Raw genomic sequence first — 17,900 nt, forward strand, 5'->3', positions numbered from 1 at the left:
CTAATCATGCAGATTTGCCCTATAAAACACCAACTACTTCTCCAGGCTCTTATTCGGTCCAGACAGTGTATACTGCAATACACTCTTAGCTGGCCTCCCAACCAACAGCATCAAGCCTCTGCAGCTGATCCAGAATGCAATAGAGTGGTCTTTGAGGGAAAAAACAGCTTGACATAAATGAAATGAGTGAGTAAGACCTATTTCAAATATCAAACTGTGTAATATTTCAGCAACATTCTGAGAGTATAGAATGTTGTTGTAGTTCTAGTAAATTGAAAGAACAGTTTAGAACAGTATTGCAAATGTTACTGCTGAAGGTTGATCCACTGAAGAGCAATTCCACAGATGTGCAGCTCCACCAGTCCCAACCAAACAAGACAGAGACAATAGTGGCAAAGAACCAAACTTTACCTGTTGACCGAAATGACCTTGAAAGAAGCCAGGTTAAGCTGGGCATGACCAGTTCTCCTCTGGCCATATGTCTTGTGTAGAGCTGCAACTGTTACATTTAACACTGCATTATAATTGATTCAGGGGCAATAGGGAACTTCTGCTCCTGGCATTGCCATAAATTAACCCTCATTCCCTAGACCTCAATCTCAAGACATATTTCACCATAGCTCTCATCCTGCATCACCCTGATCCTATCCAACCATTCATTGTTGAGAAGGATGCTTCTAGGTCAGTGCAGTATTTTCAATGCCAGGAAAACCCAAAGAAGAGTCAGTTGCCCTCCTCAGCTTCCCAGAGAGTAAAAATGCAGCAGAGGAACCCATCATTCCCGAGGACCTACCTTATTCCAAGGGACAATACCACCATTCCTACCGTGATAATTTTCTTAATTTTTCTATTCAATCTAGCTATGGCCCAAGAGGCTGTAAAAACTCTATGTAGTAAGATAATCCATTTTTACAGACTACCCAACAATACAACAATACCCAAATCTTGAGTGTGGGCGGCATTCTGTAACAATTAAGTCTGACATCAGGCTATTATCCTCAATCTACTGCCAAACAGAATACCTAAACTTATTTCTTAAGCACATACCTGTCAGCAGTATCACACAGATTGGCACTGCTATTTAATGTCGGGAGAATATGTACAAAATTCACTGGTCAAACATGCAAAAGCAGTCACACTATTTAAGTGTAAACTAGGATAGGTATTTTTCCCATGGTTTAGCCAATCCACCAATCTACTTTTTGTCACCAATTGGCTTCAACTAAGGGTAGAAATATGGAACTGAGCACATACCCACTTACTTTGAGGTGTCAGGAGGCAAAAAGAACAGGACAACTGTCCTCGACATACTGGTCCTCAATATCTCAATATGTTCCCTGTCTGTGAGTCTGGCTCTCCACCTCAAGCTCCCATGCAAAAAGCTCAGTTGGTGGGGGTGGGAGTGGGGTTCTGTTGTAATTGAGACCATGTTGCTTCGTTTTCACACTATCTGAGGGAACAACCAACATAAAGGCTGGTATATACTTCTGCCTTGTGTGCATGCAGATGGTCCGGTGCCTTCGCACAATTACATATCATTCAATCAAAAAATGTAACTACGAATCTCTGTTAATGGTTGGCTTGGTAGCCTCGACGAGTGTGAGTGGCACTGAGAGCAGTGGGACAGAAGTGAGCCCATTGGAGCGAGTGTCTTGGGAAGGAGCTACATATGGAGACCTTTGTTTTGTGTTTACTTTATGACTAAAGTTGTTACATGTCTGCCAGCTCCCATCTCTAAATGAGTGAGTTTTAGCTACTTGTAGAGTAGCTAAAGTAGTAAAACTACTTGTTTTAGCTACCCCCCCCCCCCAAAAAAAATTATAAAATTAAATAATATTTCAAAATAAAAATAAACACAATGACAAAATCAACTGCATTTATCAATTCCCCCAACTCTGCATTTATTATTCCTCTTCACCAAGCCAGTTGCTAAGACACACTATATTTTTTATCATCTGAAAATGTAAAGAACTCTGCAAAGTAGTCTGCTGAAGCTTAAAGGTGCAGTAGGTGATTGTGTTCAGAAACATTTCTTGTGCTAGTTGAAAGTATCCTCACATTCCAATAGTAATGATTAAAGTTAATGATGTAAATGTATTTATATGTTTTTTTATATTCTGGGTAAGGCATAAGACAAAAAAAATATTCATCTAATTAAAAATTGTCGGGCCAATGATTCCCATAATTCTTTTTATAATCCTGAATCAATATTGGAGTTACTTTTGCACGCTGGGGGAAGGACGGCACCATGACTGAAGTATTTCTTTTAGACAGGTAATGTTATGTTTTAAAACTATTTTAGTCACGCAAGGCTTATGTAGATTTTGTTGTTTTTAATGGGTTATATGCACAGAAGTGTTGTTAAGCCAGTAAAATCTTCTGGCGAAAGACTGATGTGACTATGTTCAATTTCAAAAGGTACGCATTACAGCATCGATAATGTAGATTTTTAAGCATACAGTAGTCGCTTTAGGACAAAGCGTGTGAGAGAGTGAGACCAGCGACCCTTGCATGCATGTAATATTGCACATTACTACAAATTTTGCTTGCTACACAGCTGAAAACATGCTAGATATAATACAGTTTTTCATTCAGGATTGTTGTATTATAAAGTACTATAAAGTTTTCTAACTGCCGAATGACAGGATTTAGTGGGTCTCTGTCATCTTTATTGTGGGCGTTTGTGAAGTCAGAAAATGTGGCTTTGGACAGCAGGGGAGGGATTGAGTTTCAAACATATTATGCAAATCAGTTAGCATTTAGGCAGATCATCTACTGCACCTTTAACATTGATGTTACCCCATTCACTGTTTGTTTGGGTCCATAATTTGCTGGAAGTGCAAATCAAATAATTGTCTGCATTAATTAATGTGTTAAAGTGATGATAATGCATTAATTTGCCCAACATTAATATATATATCATAGTATATATTAATATATTATCCGCTCATCTTTCTTGTATTGCAATTAGGAACAATGCAAATAGGAACACAGATTCCTCACCAGCTGGCAGTTAATGGTACTGGAGACCAGCTGAACCCCCTGACAGCAGAGGATGAACCCGGCCAAGTTTAGCAGGATACATACCACTGACAGCAACACAAACAGATTTACCTGTGCAAGAGACACAAAATATTAGTGCTTAAAACTTGAATTAGCAACACTATGCAGTTAAAAAATTAGAGGTTGCAGATTTTGATTTTACAGTCAAGCTAATTGAGCTCCACAAAGACATGTTCAGTTAATATATTACTACTCTAAATAAATCTTTTTCATCCTAAAAGCACCAGATGTTTAATGGAATTATACAACAAATGTCCAAATTACTTTTTAAAATTATTTTAAAAACTTTTCAAATTAAAAATATATAATAAAAATTCTTTATTGTTATAGTGTGGTGTAATGTGTGAGGTTTGTTTATGTTTCTGATCCATTTTCTTTATTGAGAATAATTAAAAACAGTAATGCTGTAACAATTTACGATTATTAATTTTGTTACAATTTAAAATAACCTTTTACAATTTTACCATATATTAAAATATAATTTCATTGCATTTCATAAGTTGCTAGTTTCAAACACCCTTAAGAAAAATAACTTTATTTACCATTAACTATTTATTATTATGAAGGAAAGTACAGAAGAACTGTCACGGTTGATGAGGCATGCGCTCTTTCTGTCATGTCACGTGGGATTGTTTTGTATTTCTGTTGTGTGTTGTGATCACGTGACTCACCACTAGGATCAGCTGATCTGTCTTCAGCCCAGCTGTTAGCAATTAGCTTCTTTTATTTAAGAAGCGTTGTTACGTGCTTCATTGTCAGTTCGTTACACTTGTTTATGGTTTCTCTGTGTCTTGTCAGGAACCTCGATCTGATTCTCTTTTGGACTCTCGGTATACCCCGACTCAGCTACTTCCTTTTCCGAGGCTGGATGTTTTTGTGTGGTTGCCTGGCTGAGCATTCCTGATTCATACATTAAAATTTTACTTGCAATTGGATCCATCTGACTAGTGTGTTTCCTGCGCGTTACAAGAACAACATCTGTTTGAAGTATTTGTAACACTTTCACGTCTAATCAAATTAATTAACCCCATAACAGTTGAATGGCAACAGACAGAGGCTGATGTTTGTCTTGAGACCAAATAATAAGGTCATAACCAAGTACCTGGTAAAAACTGTTCCTATTTAATGGATCAGTTAAAGGGATATTTAACCTCAAAATAAAAATTAACTCATTATTTACTTACCCTCACGTAGGTCCAAACCTTTATGACTTTCTTTATTCACAAAAGAAGATATTTTGAAAAAAGCTGAAAACCTGGAACCATGGACTTTCATTGTAGGAATAACAAATACTATGGAAGCCAATGGAAACAGGTTTTCAGCTTTCTTCAAAATATCTTCTTTTTTTGTTCAACAGAAGGAAGAAATTCATAAAGGTTTGTAAAATGTAAAATTTGAGGAAGTGATGACCAAATTGCAATTTTGGGTAAACTATCTCTATAAAAGCAAAGATACATCAAGCTGACAGTCAGCCATTGGTCCAGCTAGTTGATTTGTTGTGTTCCACACAGCAGCTCTGGTGGGGGTAACATCAGAAGTGAAGAGAGAGCTCTGATTGGTAATTCAGCAACAAATTAGGGCACGAGTATTTGAAAATGACCTTCCATGCAGTGTGTGAAATAGCTCTATGTGAATAAAAACATCCAGCTGAGGTTTAAATCTAAAAGTGAACCTTGTTTAAAACTTTTTTTTAGGAGTCGAATATAAGGTGCCACATCTGGTGAAATGCGAAAGCACCATTCGCTTTAAACACTAGTGGAGTGCAGGTGTGGGATTGATCATGACTGAAGATGAGTGAATATATTAATTAGTGAACATTCTCATAATTAATACAATAACCTACCCTGCAACGGGGGATTTACTGGCCGTTTGTTAAAGGAAAGATCAGCAAAGACTAATAATGTATGGGACTTTGTCAGTACACAGTTTATGGACCGTTTCTTCTTCCTCTGGTTCACAAGCTGTAAGTGTGATTAAAATGGTTGCCTCCTTGTTTTCTCTAGCTTTCAGAATATGTATTTAATTGTGTTTTGTTACTTGTAATCACAAACAAAATGCTCCGCATGGCTTGTATTATATCTGGTATGGCATGCACTGAATATTCAACCATTGAAAATTTTTGGAAAGTTTTTTATCACCGAAACAACATGGCCAAAACAGTGATGACTGTAATGATGGCGTAAACAGGAACCGCAGATTGCACATGCTTTTCTGAAGCTCCACATCTGCGGTGTGTCCAGATCCTCTGTACTTCATCGTGGCTGTACTCGAGTCATGTTATTAAGGTCATTACTTGGATGTGGAAAAAAAGCAGCATGTGCATGTGAAATGACGGAGAGTTTGCAGTGCAGGAGAAAGTGATAAGTGCCCAGTTGCATGAAAGTCATTAAGTAGTTTAACTTAAGGGTGAAAAATCCCTAAGGTAAAGGATTTCATTAAGAGCGTTGCAACAAACTTCCTAACTCTCACCTTTAAATAAGTGCCTTTTTTAAGCATTTCACTCTTGATTTTGGCAATATAGGGAAAGGGTGCCACAGTTGTTGTAGTTACATAAACAGATTGTAAAAAACCACAAATGATTGTCTTGCAATAGCTGCAATACACATCATCTTTGCCATTTTCTTTCCATTAAGTGTATCGAGACGTTCACCTTATCAAGTCAAGCTCTGGTCAAACTCAACATTGTGTATGGATGACCTATAAAACTTTGCTGGGATCACGTAGAGCCTTTTGAAGCTGCACTCCCTGTTAAAAAAACTGCTTAAACCAGCCTAAGCTGGTTGGCTGGTTTTAGCTGGTAGACCAGCCTGGTTTTAGAGGGGTTTTGGACATTTTAAGATTGGTTTCCAGCCTGGCTAGGCTGGTCAAGCTAGTTTTAGCTGGTCATCTCCAGCCTGAAAAGCTAAGACCAGGCTAGTAATGGTGAGAAACCAGCCTGGAATCCCATCACAAAACCCCTCTAAAACCAGCCTCGTTGACCAACTAAAACCAGCCAACCAGCCTAGGCTGGTTTAAGCTGTTTTTTTCAGCAGGGCTGTAACTGCAATTTCATATGGATTCAACTCATGTTTATTTATATAGTGTTTTTACAATGTAGATTGTGTCAAAGCCGCTTAACATAGAAGTTCAAGTAAGGTTGAAAGTTTAGTTTAGTTCAGTTCAGTGTGGTTTAAATTTCACTGCTGAAAGTCCAAACACTGAAGATAACTTCACAAGTCTTTTACAGTGACAAGAGTAGTCTAAAATGAGTCTATCACAAGTCTGATTTGAGACAGAGCAGTCCCGTCTATATTATGTTTTAGGAGGGGCATGACTAGTGTGCATGACTAGTTTTAGCTGAAAATTGTTTTAGGGTCTTAGGGTCATAGATCCTGAGGTTTCACCTGCCCTAACCAACTTGAAAGTTTCAAAGACAAAGGCACAGTTGTTGAGACCCTGCCCATAGCGTTTGCATCACTTTGTTTCAGCCAGTGCTCAGGAAGCTAGAGGTTTTAATGTCTTTCACACCCTAGCTACAGAAGTTTTGAATGAAATTACATAATTAAAAACCAAAGAATATAACTTTTCAATTATATATAGATTATTTTTAATTTGGAACTAAATAAATGCTCTGATGCGTATTTTTAAGCTAAAACTTTACAGACACATTCTAGAGACACCAAAGGTTTATCTTACATCTTGTAAAAGGGGTAAAATATGAGCCCTTTAAGGGCCCAGCAACGATCTCTTTAACATATGGACACACGCATGTAGAAAATTACAATAAAAACATATGTTCGGAAAAATACAGGAATAATTTTGTTTAATAAACACATTACCACTAAAATAAGAAATGTATCTCATGATTTAAAAAGGAACAGAAATACAATCAGTATCACACACATACCAGCAGAAGCATTGGCCTTTTCCATGTGGTTAGTCCTATAATCCCAGATAGGATGACCTGCAGAAAACAAACAGTCTGTTCAGCAAAGAGGCAAATAGATTAACTGATAATGAACTCAATGTTACCCATCTGATTCTGTACACTGTCAAAATGGCTTTTGCGTTTAATCCTGTTTTAATGGTTCATCTCTCTGTGTGTGAAGTGTTTGCGACAGCCTCATTCAAATACCATTTTTTTTTACAACCCTGCCACTTCCATTTCAATTCCATTTTTCCATTACAATTACAATAAATGCTGTGTGCTGGTATTGCATCTGATCAATTCTTGTGGTTAGCTATTTTCAGACATTACAGTCGTTGCTATATTTTTCAGAGTTGGATTTTTTTTTTATTTAAGAGTATTAATTTGCATTAAATTTTGATAACTAGCTGTTGTTCACATGTCAAAATATGTTTTTTGGTGATTAAAATGCATAATATGGTGGTTTAGTTCTCAATGTGTTAAGCGATCTTGCGTCCTTGTGTTCTTGTGTAACATCATCATCAACTGTCAAATTTCAGTTCCAAAACTCAAGATCAACAGAACGGAGGACACGTGAAAGTACCCGGATGTGTTCTTGATATCAAGGATGTATCAAATGCAGATTACAAATTTACTCACTCTAGTAGTCCCAGAAGTGATTGTGACAATTTACTAAATGACATGCTAAAAGTAAACATTCACATGAAAATCTCAATAAAGGCATAAACACATTAAGGGCCATATCATACACCCCGCACAATAAGCTGAAGGCGTTTGTGGCGTGATTTGTAGATATTTTCAGACCAGTGCAGCTGTAATTTTCAAGTATTGGACCACATTGTTTAAATAGCAAATCCATTTGCGCCATTTTGTGAACTAATGGGTGTGTTGGTCTTAAAAGGAGATGTGTTAAGGTGTATTGTTGGTGCGTTGCTATTTTGAGAAACTGAAATAGACCGGGCCATTGACCAACTTGTATTCATTAGCAAAGAGTTGTACACATTACACTTTACAGTGTATATAATTCAAAAACATGTTTATTATAAATTACCATAGTTTTTTCCCTATCCGAATATCGCTATATCTTCCAGATATCTAAAAGATGAAAAAAAGCATGGAAGCATAGTCTACATTATTAATTTCTTATTTTATCCGATTTAAACAATTATAAACAACATAAAACAGAAATATTTTGAGGTTCTGATAGCAATTCCTATGTAGAAGAATCACTTCCTGCCCTCCATCTGAATTTCGCACATCATCAGTGACGTCATGTGAAAACAACCTACGCAAATATCTTTCATTCATTCATTTTTTTTTCAGCTTAATCCCTTTATAAATCAGCAGAATGAACCACCGACAAATATTTTGACATATGAAAAAAATTAAAGGGTTAAAATGTAAAATTATTATTATTATTATTATTATATTATTATTTTCTACATAAATATAAAAAACCCTACCTCCATGCCTTCTTCACTTCGGGGGCTTTTTCAGTTTATAGATGACTATTTTAATTTGCATAATGTTATTATTAGTAGTATTAGTATTTATTATATGCATATTTATATTTATTTTAATAAAAAACCAGTTTAGATTTGTCAACCTGTCAGGTTTTGGAGACGTATGCATCAACATATGGGGCATAAGAATAGGACGTGTGTTTGGATATAACTCATTTTTTTGACCACATTCGTTATTATTTATCATTTATTTGTTAGCTAAATTTGGAAATTATTTTAAAACAAATCTTTGCGCTTAACAACGGGGTGCATACTCCACCATTTCCTTAGTCCATGAAAGTAAAGGAGTAAAGTAAAGATTAAAAGTAAAGTACAGAGGATCTGGTATGTTATGTTCTGAGTTCTTGTGGTCTACCTAAGTTTGTTCTTGCAAGGTAACTTGACAAGACTGCTCTCCATGAGAATGCAAATCCTTTTCTCAATTCTTGGGACTGAGAAACAGTATGTCACTATAAAGCAGTGGTTCCCAATTCTGGTCCTAGGGACTCCCACCCTGCACATTTTCTTCTGTATGTCTTTCTTATTTGACAAACAAGGATCAGTACACCACTACTATCCCGATAACACATTGAGGTCATAAGAAGTTAAGTGATCTGTGCAAAAAACGGAACATTATTTATGACAGCACACTTATTTTCCAAACTGCTGTGAAGTCACTCAAGATTGTTTGCTGAGGTGGTTAAATACTTTTCACTTGTATTTTATAAATTACCTATGCCCAAAATTTCAGCTATAAAATCCTATGTTTTAATACAAATTTATATCTAATCCTAATTGATCCATCACATATGTTATACATACAGTATGTAGTAATATGCTTTATTATATGGTTAAATTCCATAGTCAATTTCTGAAATTGGGTAATTTGGTTTGATTTTACACTTTTCACTACACTGTCAAGAATTACAATAATCTTAAAAATGAGTTTCATACTGAAACATCTGGCTAATATCCATAATAATCTACATAATTTAACGGTTACATCAAGATCAGGTATGAACTGCACATTGGTACTTTTAAAAGTGTAATTTATGATGTGGTAAGACATGAGGTTTTTACAAATCGCACTCATAAGTGAATTGGTGAAAATGTTCATCATACACCCTGGGACAAACTAAAAGAACAACACAAAAGCGGACTAGTGGAGGAAGTTGTGACTCTTGTCCAAACACAACAAGTAAAAATCAACCTCCCAAACAAAAAAAAAATGCCGTTGTCTAACAAACAATGTGAACTTTCTTAAGCGAAGTACAGGAGAATTTCATTCGAACTCTCTCTGAATTCTCTCTGATCAATGAGCAATTTGACAAGCTTGAAAAGATGGTTAAAGAAAATTCTTCCAACATTGAAGCTTTGGGTAAATCCCTAACTTCTGTGCATAATGATGCAGAAAGAAAATGAATTGCCAAAAAGTGTAAATAACCTCTTTGAAAAAAAAGGTAAAGGAAATGGACTGCCAGAACAAACTAACGAAAATGTGAAAATGAGAGTTATGGATGTATCCAAAGAGATGGTCTCAGAAACAGACAAAAAGGTGATAGCAGATGATTTGGATGTGGTGCACAGGCTGGGAAGACCTAAAACTTTGTGGATTATGGAAGAAGAGTGAATTCAAGAGCAGTGAGAATACGATTCATTTCCCATACAGCCAGAAATCTTGAATATCTAACCACCAAGAGGGTCCAGTTTAAGGAGGACTTGACTGTTTTTGACCTAGAGGCACAGAGTCATCTTTGGCCATTTGTTCAAAGAGCAAGGAAAAAAGGCAAGAATTCATACTTCATTGGAGCAAGAGCTTTTTGTCATCCTGAAGAAGGCAATGGAACATAGATTGATCGTTTTGATACAATATGGTAATTGAATGTATCTTTAAGATAGACTTATTTTACTTCAGAGATAGAGAGAGGGAAAAAAACAGATTTGGGGCCCTATCATACACGCGGCACAATAAGGTGCAAGCCGTGTTTCTATGACGTGTTGCTAATTTCAGACCATAATTTTCCCATTTTCCACCACGTTGTTTAAATAGCAAATCAATTTGCGCCATTTTGTGGACTCATGGGTGTTTCGGTCTAGATAAGAGTCGTGTTAAGGCGCATTGTTGGCGTGTAGATTTTTAAAATACTAAAATAAACTGCACAATAGACCAGCTGAGAGCAGGTCTAAAGTCTAGCGCAAAGTGGGTTAGTTGTGCGCCTCGCTTACACATTGCTCACAACACACAGGATGTGCAGCAATACACAAAAATCTTTACAAATGAAAAAGAATTAAATGAATAAAATATTACAAAAATTATTATTTTCTACATAAATATAAAAACCACTGCCTCCATGCCTTCTTCATCTCGGGAGGCTTTTTCAGTTTATTTATGACAATTTGCTTTTGTATAATGTTATTATTAGTAGTAGTAGTATTTATTATATGCATATTTATATTTGTTTTATTAAAAACAAGCTTAGATTTGCCCACCTGTCAGGTTTTGGACCATATGGGCATAGCATGTATGTTTAGCTATAACTCTTTTTTTTATTGTTCATTTATTCGTTTTCTGGAAATTAGAACTGAATTTAGAAATAGTTTTAAACGAACCTTTGTGCTTAACAAACAAAATTAATTATGTAGGCTATTGGATGTCTGTGCGTACAACATGTTTCCTTATCCACGAAAGAGAGAAAGTGAAAGTAAAGAATGAGGAAGCTCACTCTCTCATTCTCGCGCTGCAGATGGTCTTTTTTCTCGCTAGTGAAGTCAATTTTTCCACTTAAAAAGTTTGCCAAGTGAATAGCAAATGCACCTCGGCATGATGATTCTGACTCTTAAAGGGAATGGGAGATGAGACTCTGGTTGGTTTATGCTCAAACTACACCTATAACTCATTAAGAGAATAAGCTCAACCCTGTTAGACCATGAGCCGCAGCGCAGAGCAGATTTTTCAGTCCTTAAAATAGCAAAAGTGCCATTGGAGTTTGAAATCTGATGCTTACAGACACTGAATGCACATTCATTTTTACTTTTTTGTTGTAGCTGTTCTCTCTCTGAGTTTTAAATAGTGACATTCTGTGTTAATTAGTGGAAATCCCGTTATGTAAAAGTCTAGAGTTTTATTTACTTTTGTTGTTCTTTAAAAAATTTTAACACATATGTCTTTTTCTTTGTTTTCTATCAAATGTCAGAGGTATTCTTGATATCTTGAAGAGAAAAGTTTTGTTTAATCCAGGAAACACGCACGTTCTTCAGATGCAGTATTTTGGAAAAATCAGTGGGGAAAAGAGATTTGGTTGTCATTTGGTAGTAACCGCTTAACGGGAGTTGCGATCTTACAATATAAATTAACAGGGCAATTATTAAAATTTGAAAAGGATGATTGTGGTAGATGGATATTACTTGTTGTATATAAGGAAAATAAACTATTTATATTAGTCAACTGTTATGCAACTAATAACAAAGTGAGTAACGATATACTTTTTTCAAATATTGAATCAAGGATTCAACACTTCATTTCCATGTATCTTTGAGCCAAAGTAATTTGGGGAGGAGATTTCAATACAGTGTTTAATGAAACCATTGATAGATGGTCTAACTAAACTAAAGCGGTTGCTTCTACTGAATTAGATAATGTATGCTTAAGATTGGGTCTTATTGATGTGTGGCGACATAATAACCCAGACGGAAGAATATACGTGGTGTAATAGGGACTTGTGTCTCTTCATTCTCATATTATTGACTATTGGTTAGTGTCTAATGATTTAATTAATAATCTAATGTCTGTATTGATAGAACATTGCATAATGACGGACCATAAAGACCACAAATTGCTTGAAAATGAAAGTTTAGAGAAATCATAAGAAAAATTTTGGGAATTAATGAAGTTTAATATTAGAACGACATATATCAATCAAGAAATATTGGTATTAAAAATTGTAAAAAGGAAAGAAAAATGATTGAGGATATTTTAAATTTATGTAAATAGAAAAAGGAAGGGGTGTCACGGTGGCACGGTGGGTAGCAAAATCGCCTCACAGCAAGAAGGTCGCTGGTTCAAGCCTTGACTGGGTCAGTTGGCATTTCTGTGTGAAGTTTGTTTGTTCTCCTTGTGTTCACGTGGGTTTCCTCCGGGTGCTCCGGTTTCCTCCACAAGTCCAATGACATGCGGTATAGGGGAATCGGGTAAGCTAAATTTTCCGTAGTGTATGTGTGTGAATGAGTGTGTGTGGAGGTTTCCCAGTGATGGGTTGCAGCTGGAAGGGCATCCGCTGCGTAAAACGTTATGGACAAGTTGGCGGTTCATTCAGCTGTGGTAACCCCAAATTAATAAAGGCACTAAGCTGAAAAGAAAATGAATGAATGAATGAATGAATGAAAAAAGGAAGCTTTGACTGATTGTGAGTCACAAAAATTTGATTTATTACAGATATAATTAGATAACATATATGAGGATAAAGCAAGAGGAGCTTTTATTAGAACTAGACTAAAATGGTTGGAGGGGAAAAAATACTCAATTTTTTTGGCCTTAAAAAAGGAGTGGTGATTTTGACTTTGTCTCAAAATTAATGATTAATAACAAATTAGTAGATAATTCCTCAACTATTTCAAAATATGATGCTCAGTTTTTAAGTAATTTGTATTCTTCTACATCGGCTTCTTTAAACATTGACACTTTTTTAAATCACTTGGTGAGGGATACCAAAAATAGACCAGGACTTTCAGAATATTTGTGATAAAGAATGAGATATTGAAGAGGTATTAAATTTTAGTTTTTTTAAAGAACTTTCACCCTTTTTACTATTAGTATTTTTAGAAGCTATACCATATGGTGAATTGCCTGTTTCTTTAAAATTGGTGGCCTATTAGTCTGCTTAATAATGTCAGTAAGTTGGTTGCAATGATTTTTGCCAGAACACTTAAGCAGTGATTAGGTGAAATAATTGATTTAGAACAGTCTAGGTTTATGCAAGGCCATCATATAAGAAATCACTTTAACAAGGATGATAGTTTTATTTAATTTATTGCTTTTTATAAAGCTTTTGATAAAGTGATTCATAGCTTTATTTTTAAAGTTATTCAAATATTTGGTTTTTGAGATTTGTATTTGAAAGCAGTTAGAACATTGCATAGAGAGTAATAGTCAAACTTGTGCATGGTACATTCCAAAGATTTGATTTTCATTGTGGCATTAGACAAGGTTGCCCTCTCTCTCCTTTTTTATTTTTTTTAGTTACTCAAGTTTTAGCACTGCATAATAAAAAAGTCCATTTAATGGTATCACTGCTTTAGGTGTAAAATTTAAACGTCAGTTCGCTGATGATATAGCAGTTTTTTTGAAAAAAAAATATTAGATATATTGAGAAATTCACTTATGTTTCAGGCCTTAGAATGAATCTAGATAAATCTGCATTATTTCCCCTTAAAGAATGCTCCTTTATAAAAATAGAATATATTCATGTTAAACATAAATTAACATATTTGGCTGTAATAATTTGTAAAAATTAAAAACTAAGAAGTCAATAAAATTGAGCCAATTATTGAGAAAACTAAAAATAAAATTTTATATGTGGTTGATGAGGGACATCTCAGTATTTGAGAGGGTATTGTTATCAAAGGCAGAAGGAATATCTAGATTCGTATTTACCTCATTATTGTTAGACGTGCCTCCCAATGTTATTAAAGATCTGGATAAAATACTTTATAACTTTATTTGAGAAATAAACCACAATATTTAAAACAGGTCATTAGTAATTCTAAAGAACATAATACTCTTAATAACACTTAATTAAATGGTTAATTGGATTTATGAAGATAGAGAAAATTATTTCAATGTCTTTCCTAATTATATATTCAATATCTTTGTGGCATAGACTTTTTGTTGAAATGTAATTTTTCTGTTGACAAAATTCCAGTTAAATTGGCCAGTTTTCACAGACAAGCCCTACTGTCATGGAAATTGGTATAGAAATGCAATTTTTCACCCCACAATTGTTTCATATGGAAAAAAGGATGTTTTATTTAAATACAATTTTTTTTTATTAGAATTTGTTCAATAATGGTATTTTTTGTGAGGTAGTTAATCATCATGGATATTTGTTATCTTATACTGAATTTCTTTAAAAAAAAAAATTTAATTACCAGTTAAACTGAGAAAATTCCCTATTGTTTTGAACGCAATTCCAAAGGGTGTGGTTTTGCTTTTAAAAAACTGTATTTCAGAAGGGATTAGAATAGGTAATGATTGTGAAAACATTTTCATTGAAAATGTTGTTTTAAAGCAACAGTGTAACAATAAGGTTATAAAGAATGCACTTGTTGTCTCTACTTACAGTAAGATATATTTGGCTTTCATTATTTGCTAATATTTCTTGGGTTTAAGCTTGGAAGTTGACAAATAAATTTTGCATAATTGTCTTACAAAATACTTCATAGAATTGATCCTGCTAACCATGCTTTGGAAAAATTCAAACTTAATACTTCATATATGTGTGAATTTTGTGGTCAAGAAAAAGAAACAATTTTGCATATATATTTTTAATTGTATTTACTCAATAATATTTTGGAAAGATTTTAAATTGTTTATTAACAAAAAATGGAATTTAAGATAGAAATTTGTTTATTTGAGGTACTGTTTTATTCTGATAATGACAACTTGAACTGTAAAGGACAACATATTTTTAATTTGTTTATGTTGAAAAATACCCTATACTTAAGAAAAAGTGGACTCTATGTAAACCAAACTTTTCCAATTTTGTGAATGACTTTAAATTATATGTAAATCTTTTAGAACAGTTACAAAACAAAAAAAGCACTGAAAACATGTAACGCTGAAAACATTTAATTTCATGTAAATGTATATTTTTTATATTTGTCTCTTTCAGAAAACTGTGAAATGTAATACCTCTTGTTCTTGTTGCACTGAATTAATTTTAAAAATTATAATTAATTAAATTAAAATTTAAATAATTTTAAAAAGAACACTACGTTTCTCTTTTAGAACAAAACATGACCACAAAATAAAACTCTTCTTCAACGTCTGTTGATTTGTAATAGATCAATAAAAATACTGTAGACATATGGCTGTAGTAAATATAAATATGTGAATCCACATGCGGTACAAAATAAATGCATTAGCACTTCATGGCCAGTAATTTAATACTCACAGAAGATCCGGCCCAAAACGGACAGGAGTTTCTAATAGGGGGCGAGTTGCTAAGGGACAGAGCCCCGAAAGAGAGCGCCACCATGGAGCAGCCGAGAACCAACTGCAGCAAGCCGAGGGAGAGCAGAGGGCGAGCGGGCAGCACCGCCGGACTAAGTCGGGTCTGAGGTCCAGACATGCGGGACGAAAGAGCAGACACACAACGGCTGCGAGTTCTGTAAGGTGCGTCTGCGAGCTGATGGGCCAAAGCAGCCCCCGATAAACGACAACAAGACCCAGGCAGGACTACGGGAAGAGACATTGGAGACGCACGAGCGGCCGAACAACAATAACAATACACGTTAAACGAGTACCGTGGCGCTCCCTCATTGTTTCACTCTGTTTCTGTGGGGGCGACGGCTGTTTCTATAAACCGCCCGTACCACGTACTTCCATGGTCCTGTCGTAGTGGTTTTAAAATAACTGGGCTGTGTGACCTGCTGCTCGGATTTGGTTTCACTTTTTGGCAGAGCGGCGGAAAGGCGGGGGAGGGGCGCGTGGGAATCTCTCCGCCTATTTGGAGAAAGGCGCAGAAAAGAGATGAAATCACTTGAAAAAATGTCATATTTTCATATCAAATATAACATGATGATAGACCATCGGTGTAAATAAAAGTAAAGCTTTATATGCTCTTCTTGTAAATAAACAACAGAACACTCAAACCTTCTTTATCACACTTATGTATATATGATTATTATTAAATTATTATTATGCATTCAAAGACACATAAACCTTTATCATGCTCTGCTAATTTTGCTTACCATATGTTATGTTTGGTGTCTGTGTGTTCACAAATGTTGAGCAATTGTTTCAACCTGGTTTCAACTCTTACAATTGTTCTTATCAGTTAATAAACAAGTAATTAAAACCAAACTTAAATATGTTGTTATGTGAGGGTGTATGTGTCATTTACGATCAATGCTAACTTTTTTGTAACTTGGAACACCTCTGCTGTCCAGGAGAAAGGTGGAAAAGACCATTCAAACTGTGACACCTGATGTTAAAGCCACGGGGGAGAAGAGGTGTAAACACTGTCATCTTACAGACACTTTTTACATTTATGTTTATGAACACAAAACATTTTTAAATTGATACTAACCAAGAAGAAAATATAATGAAATCAACATAATCCCGTTACACTCACCCCACCAGATGTCACTAGATTATAAATAGCATCAAGTAACGAATGCAGACAAGTTTCTCAAACTCGTAGTTAAAAAAAAAAAAAAAGATAAAAGAACAATAGAACATAAAACAAATAATAATAAAAAAAAAGCCAAAAGTAAACAAAATACTCACCTAAACAGTCAAGTTACTTAGCATTCAGGTGTGACCATTAAACTATAGGCTGAAGAACATTATCACTGTTCACTGAAAGATTTTTAAAGACAGGTTCGCTACTCCTTTACCCAACAATAAAGACATACTATACACATCTTTTCAATATATTAGATATCTTTTCAACAGACATCCAATATTGCATAACTGTCTATATTAATAAACTACACACAAATGGTTATTACACCTTTTTGTGTATACAAATATATACATAAAAATGCTCAATAGCTCCAAAACATTGTTTCCTTTTTTTTATAACCAGATTAAAAATAGTCTGAATATGCTAGAATGTGCCCAATGCATAACCAGTCTTTGCACACTACTCCAAAATATAAACCTCTATTAGAAAATCTCAACAGAAAGCACATGAATTAATATAGTAACAACAATAGAAGAAATAAAAACAATAAAAAACTACTTTCTAAAACCACTGCAAATGTGCTTTTAATGTTGCTATACCCCCAACAATTCTGAACAAATTGATTGGACATGGTCTGAATTTTCCTATTTACAACTGTTTTACAAGTCTGTCATGTATAATGCAAAAACCCTTACTCTGATCAGGTCTTTTCAAAGACAGCTCAGTCTTTTCTGAGGGAAGAGAAGGCTCATTAACAGAGCTTTCTTCATAGACTGTCTGAACATCAACTTGGAATACAACATAAGGAACATCACACTCATCAGCAGCAAATGCAGTCACATCTAGGCATAGGCGGTATACGATTCTAATAATATGATAACCTTGGATAAAAATATCACAGTTTGATGGTATTAACTGATCTAAAATAGATTCTTTTTAAATGACTGGGTAAAAAAAACTAAAAACTTTAACACCCTTTGAACACAATATATTTTATTTTGAGAAACATTTAAAGTATTTTGG

General features: G+C 34.8%; 1 protein-coding gene across 1 annotated transcript in view; it reads right to left on the reverse strand.

Annotated features, from left to right (window-relative positions):
• fam189a2 (family with sequence similarity 189 member A2) overlaps positions 1 to 16,157 on the reverse strand; it is a 41,538-nt gene extending 25,381 nt beyond the window's left edge. Inside the window, exons 1-3 of the mRNA XM_056458525.1 lie at positions 15,642 to 16,157; positions 6,950 to 7,006; positions 3,004 to 3,114 (exon numbers count right to left, since the gene is read on the reverse strand). Coding sequence (XP_056314500.1) covers positions 3,004 to 3,114; positions 6,950 to 7,006; positions 15,642 to 15,941 — 468 coding nt within the window. The 5' untranslated portion in view covers positions 15,942 to 16,157. The remainder of the gene's footprint in view (positions 1 to 3,003; positions 3,115 to 6,949; positions 7,007 to 15,641) is intronic.
• Between the last annotated feature and the right edge of the window lie 1,743 nt (positions 16,158 to 17,900).

This window comes from Danio aesculapii, chromosome 5 (genome assembly GCF_903798145.1).
Source record: "Danio aesculapii chromosome 5, fDanAes4.1, whole genome shotgun sequence".
NCBI lineage: Eukaryota > Metazoa > Chordata > Actinopteri > Cypriniformes > Danionidae > Danio > Danio aesculapii.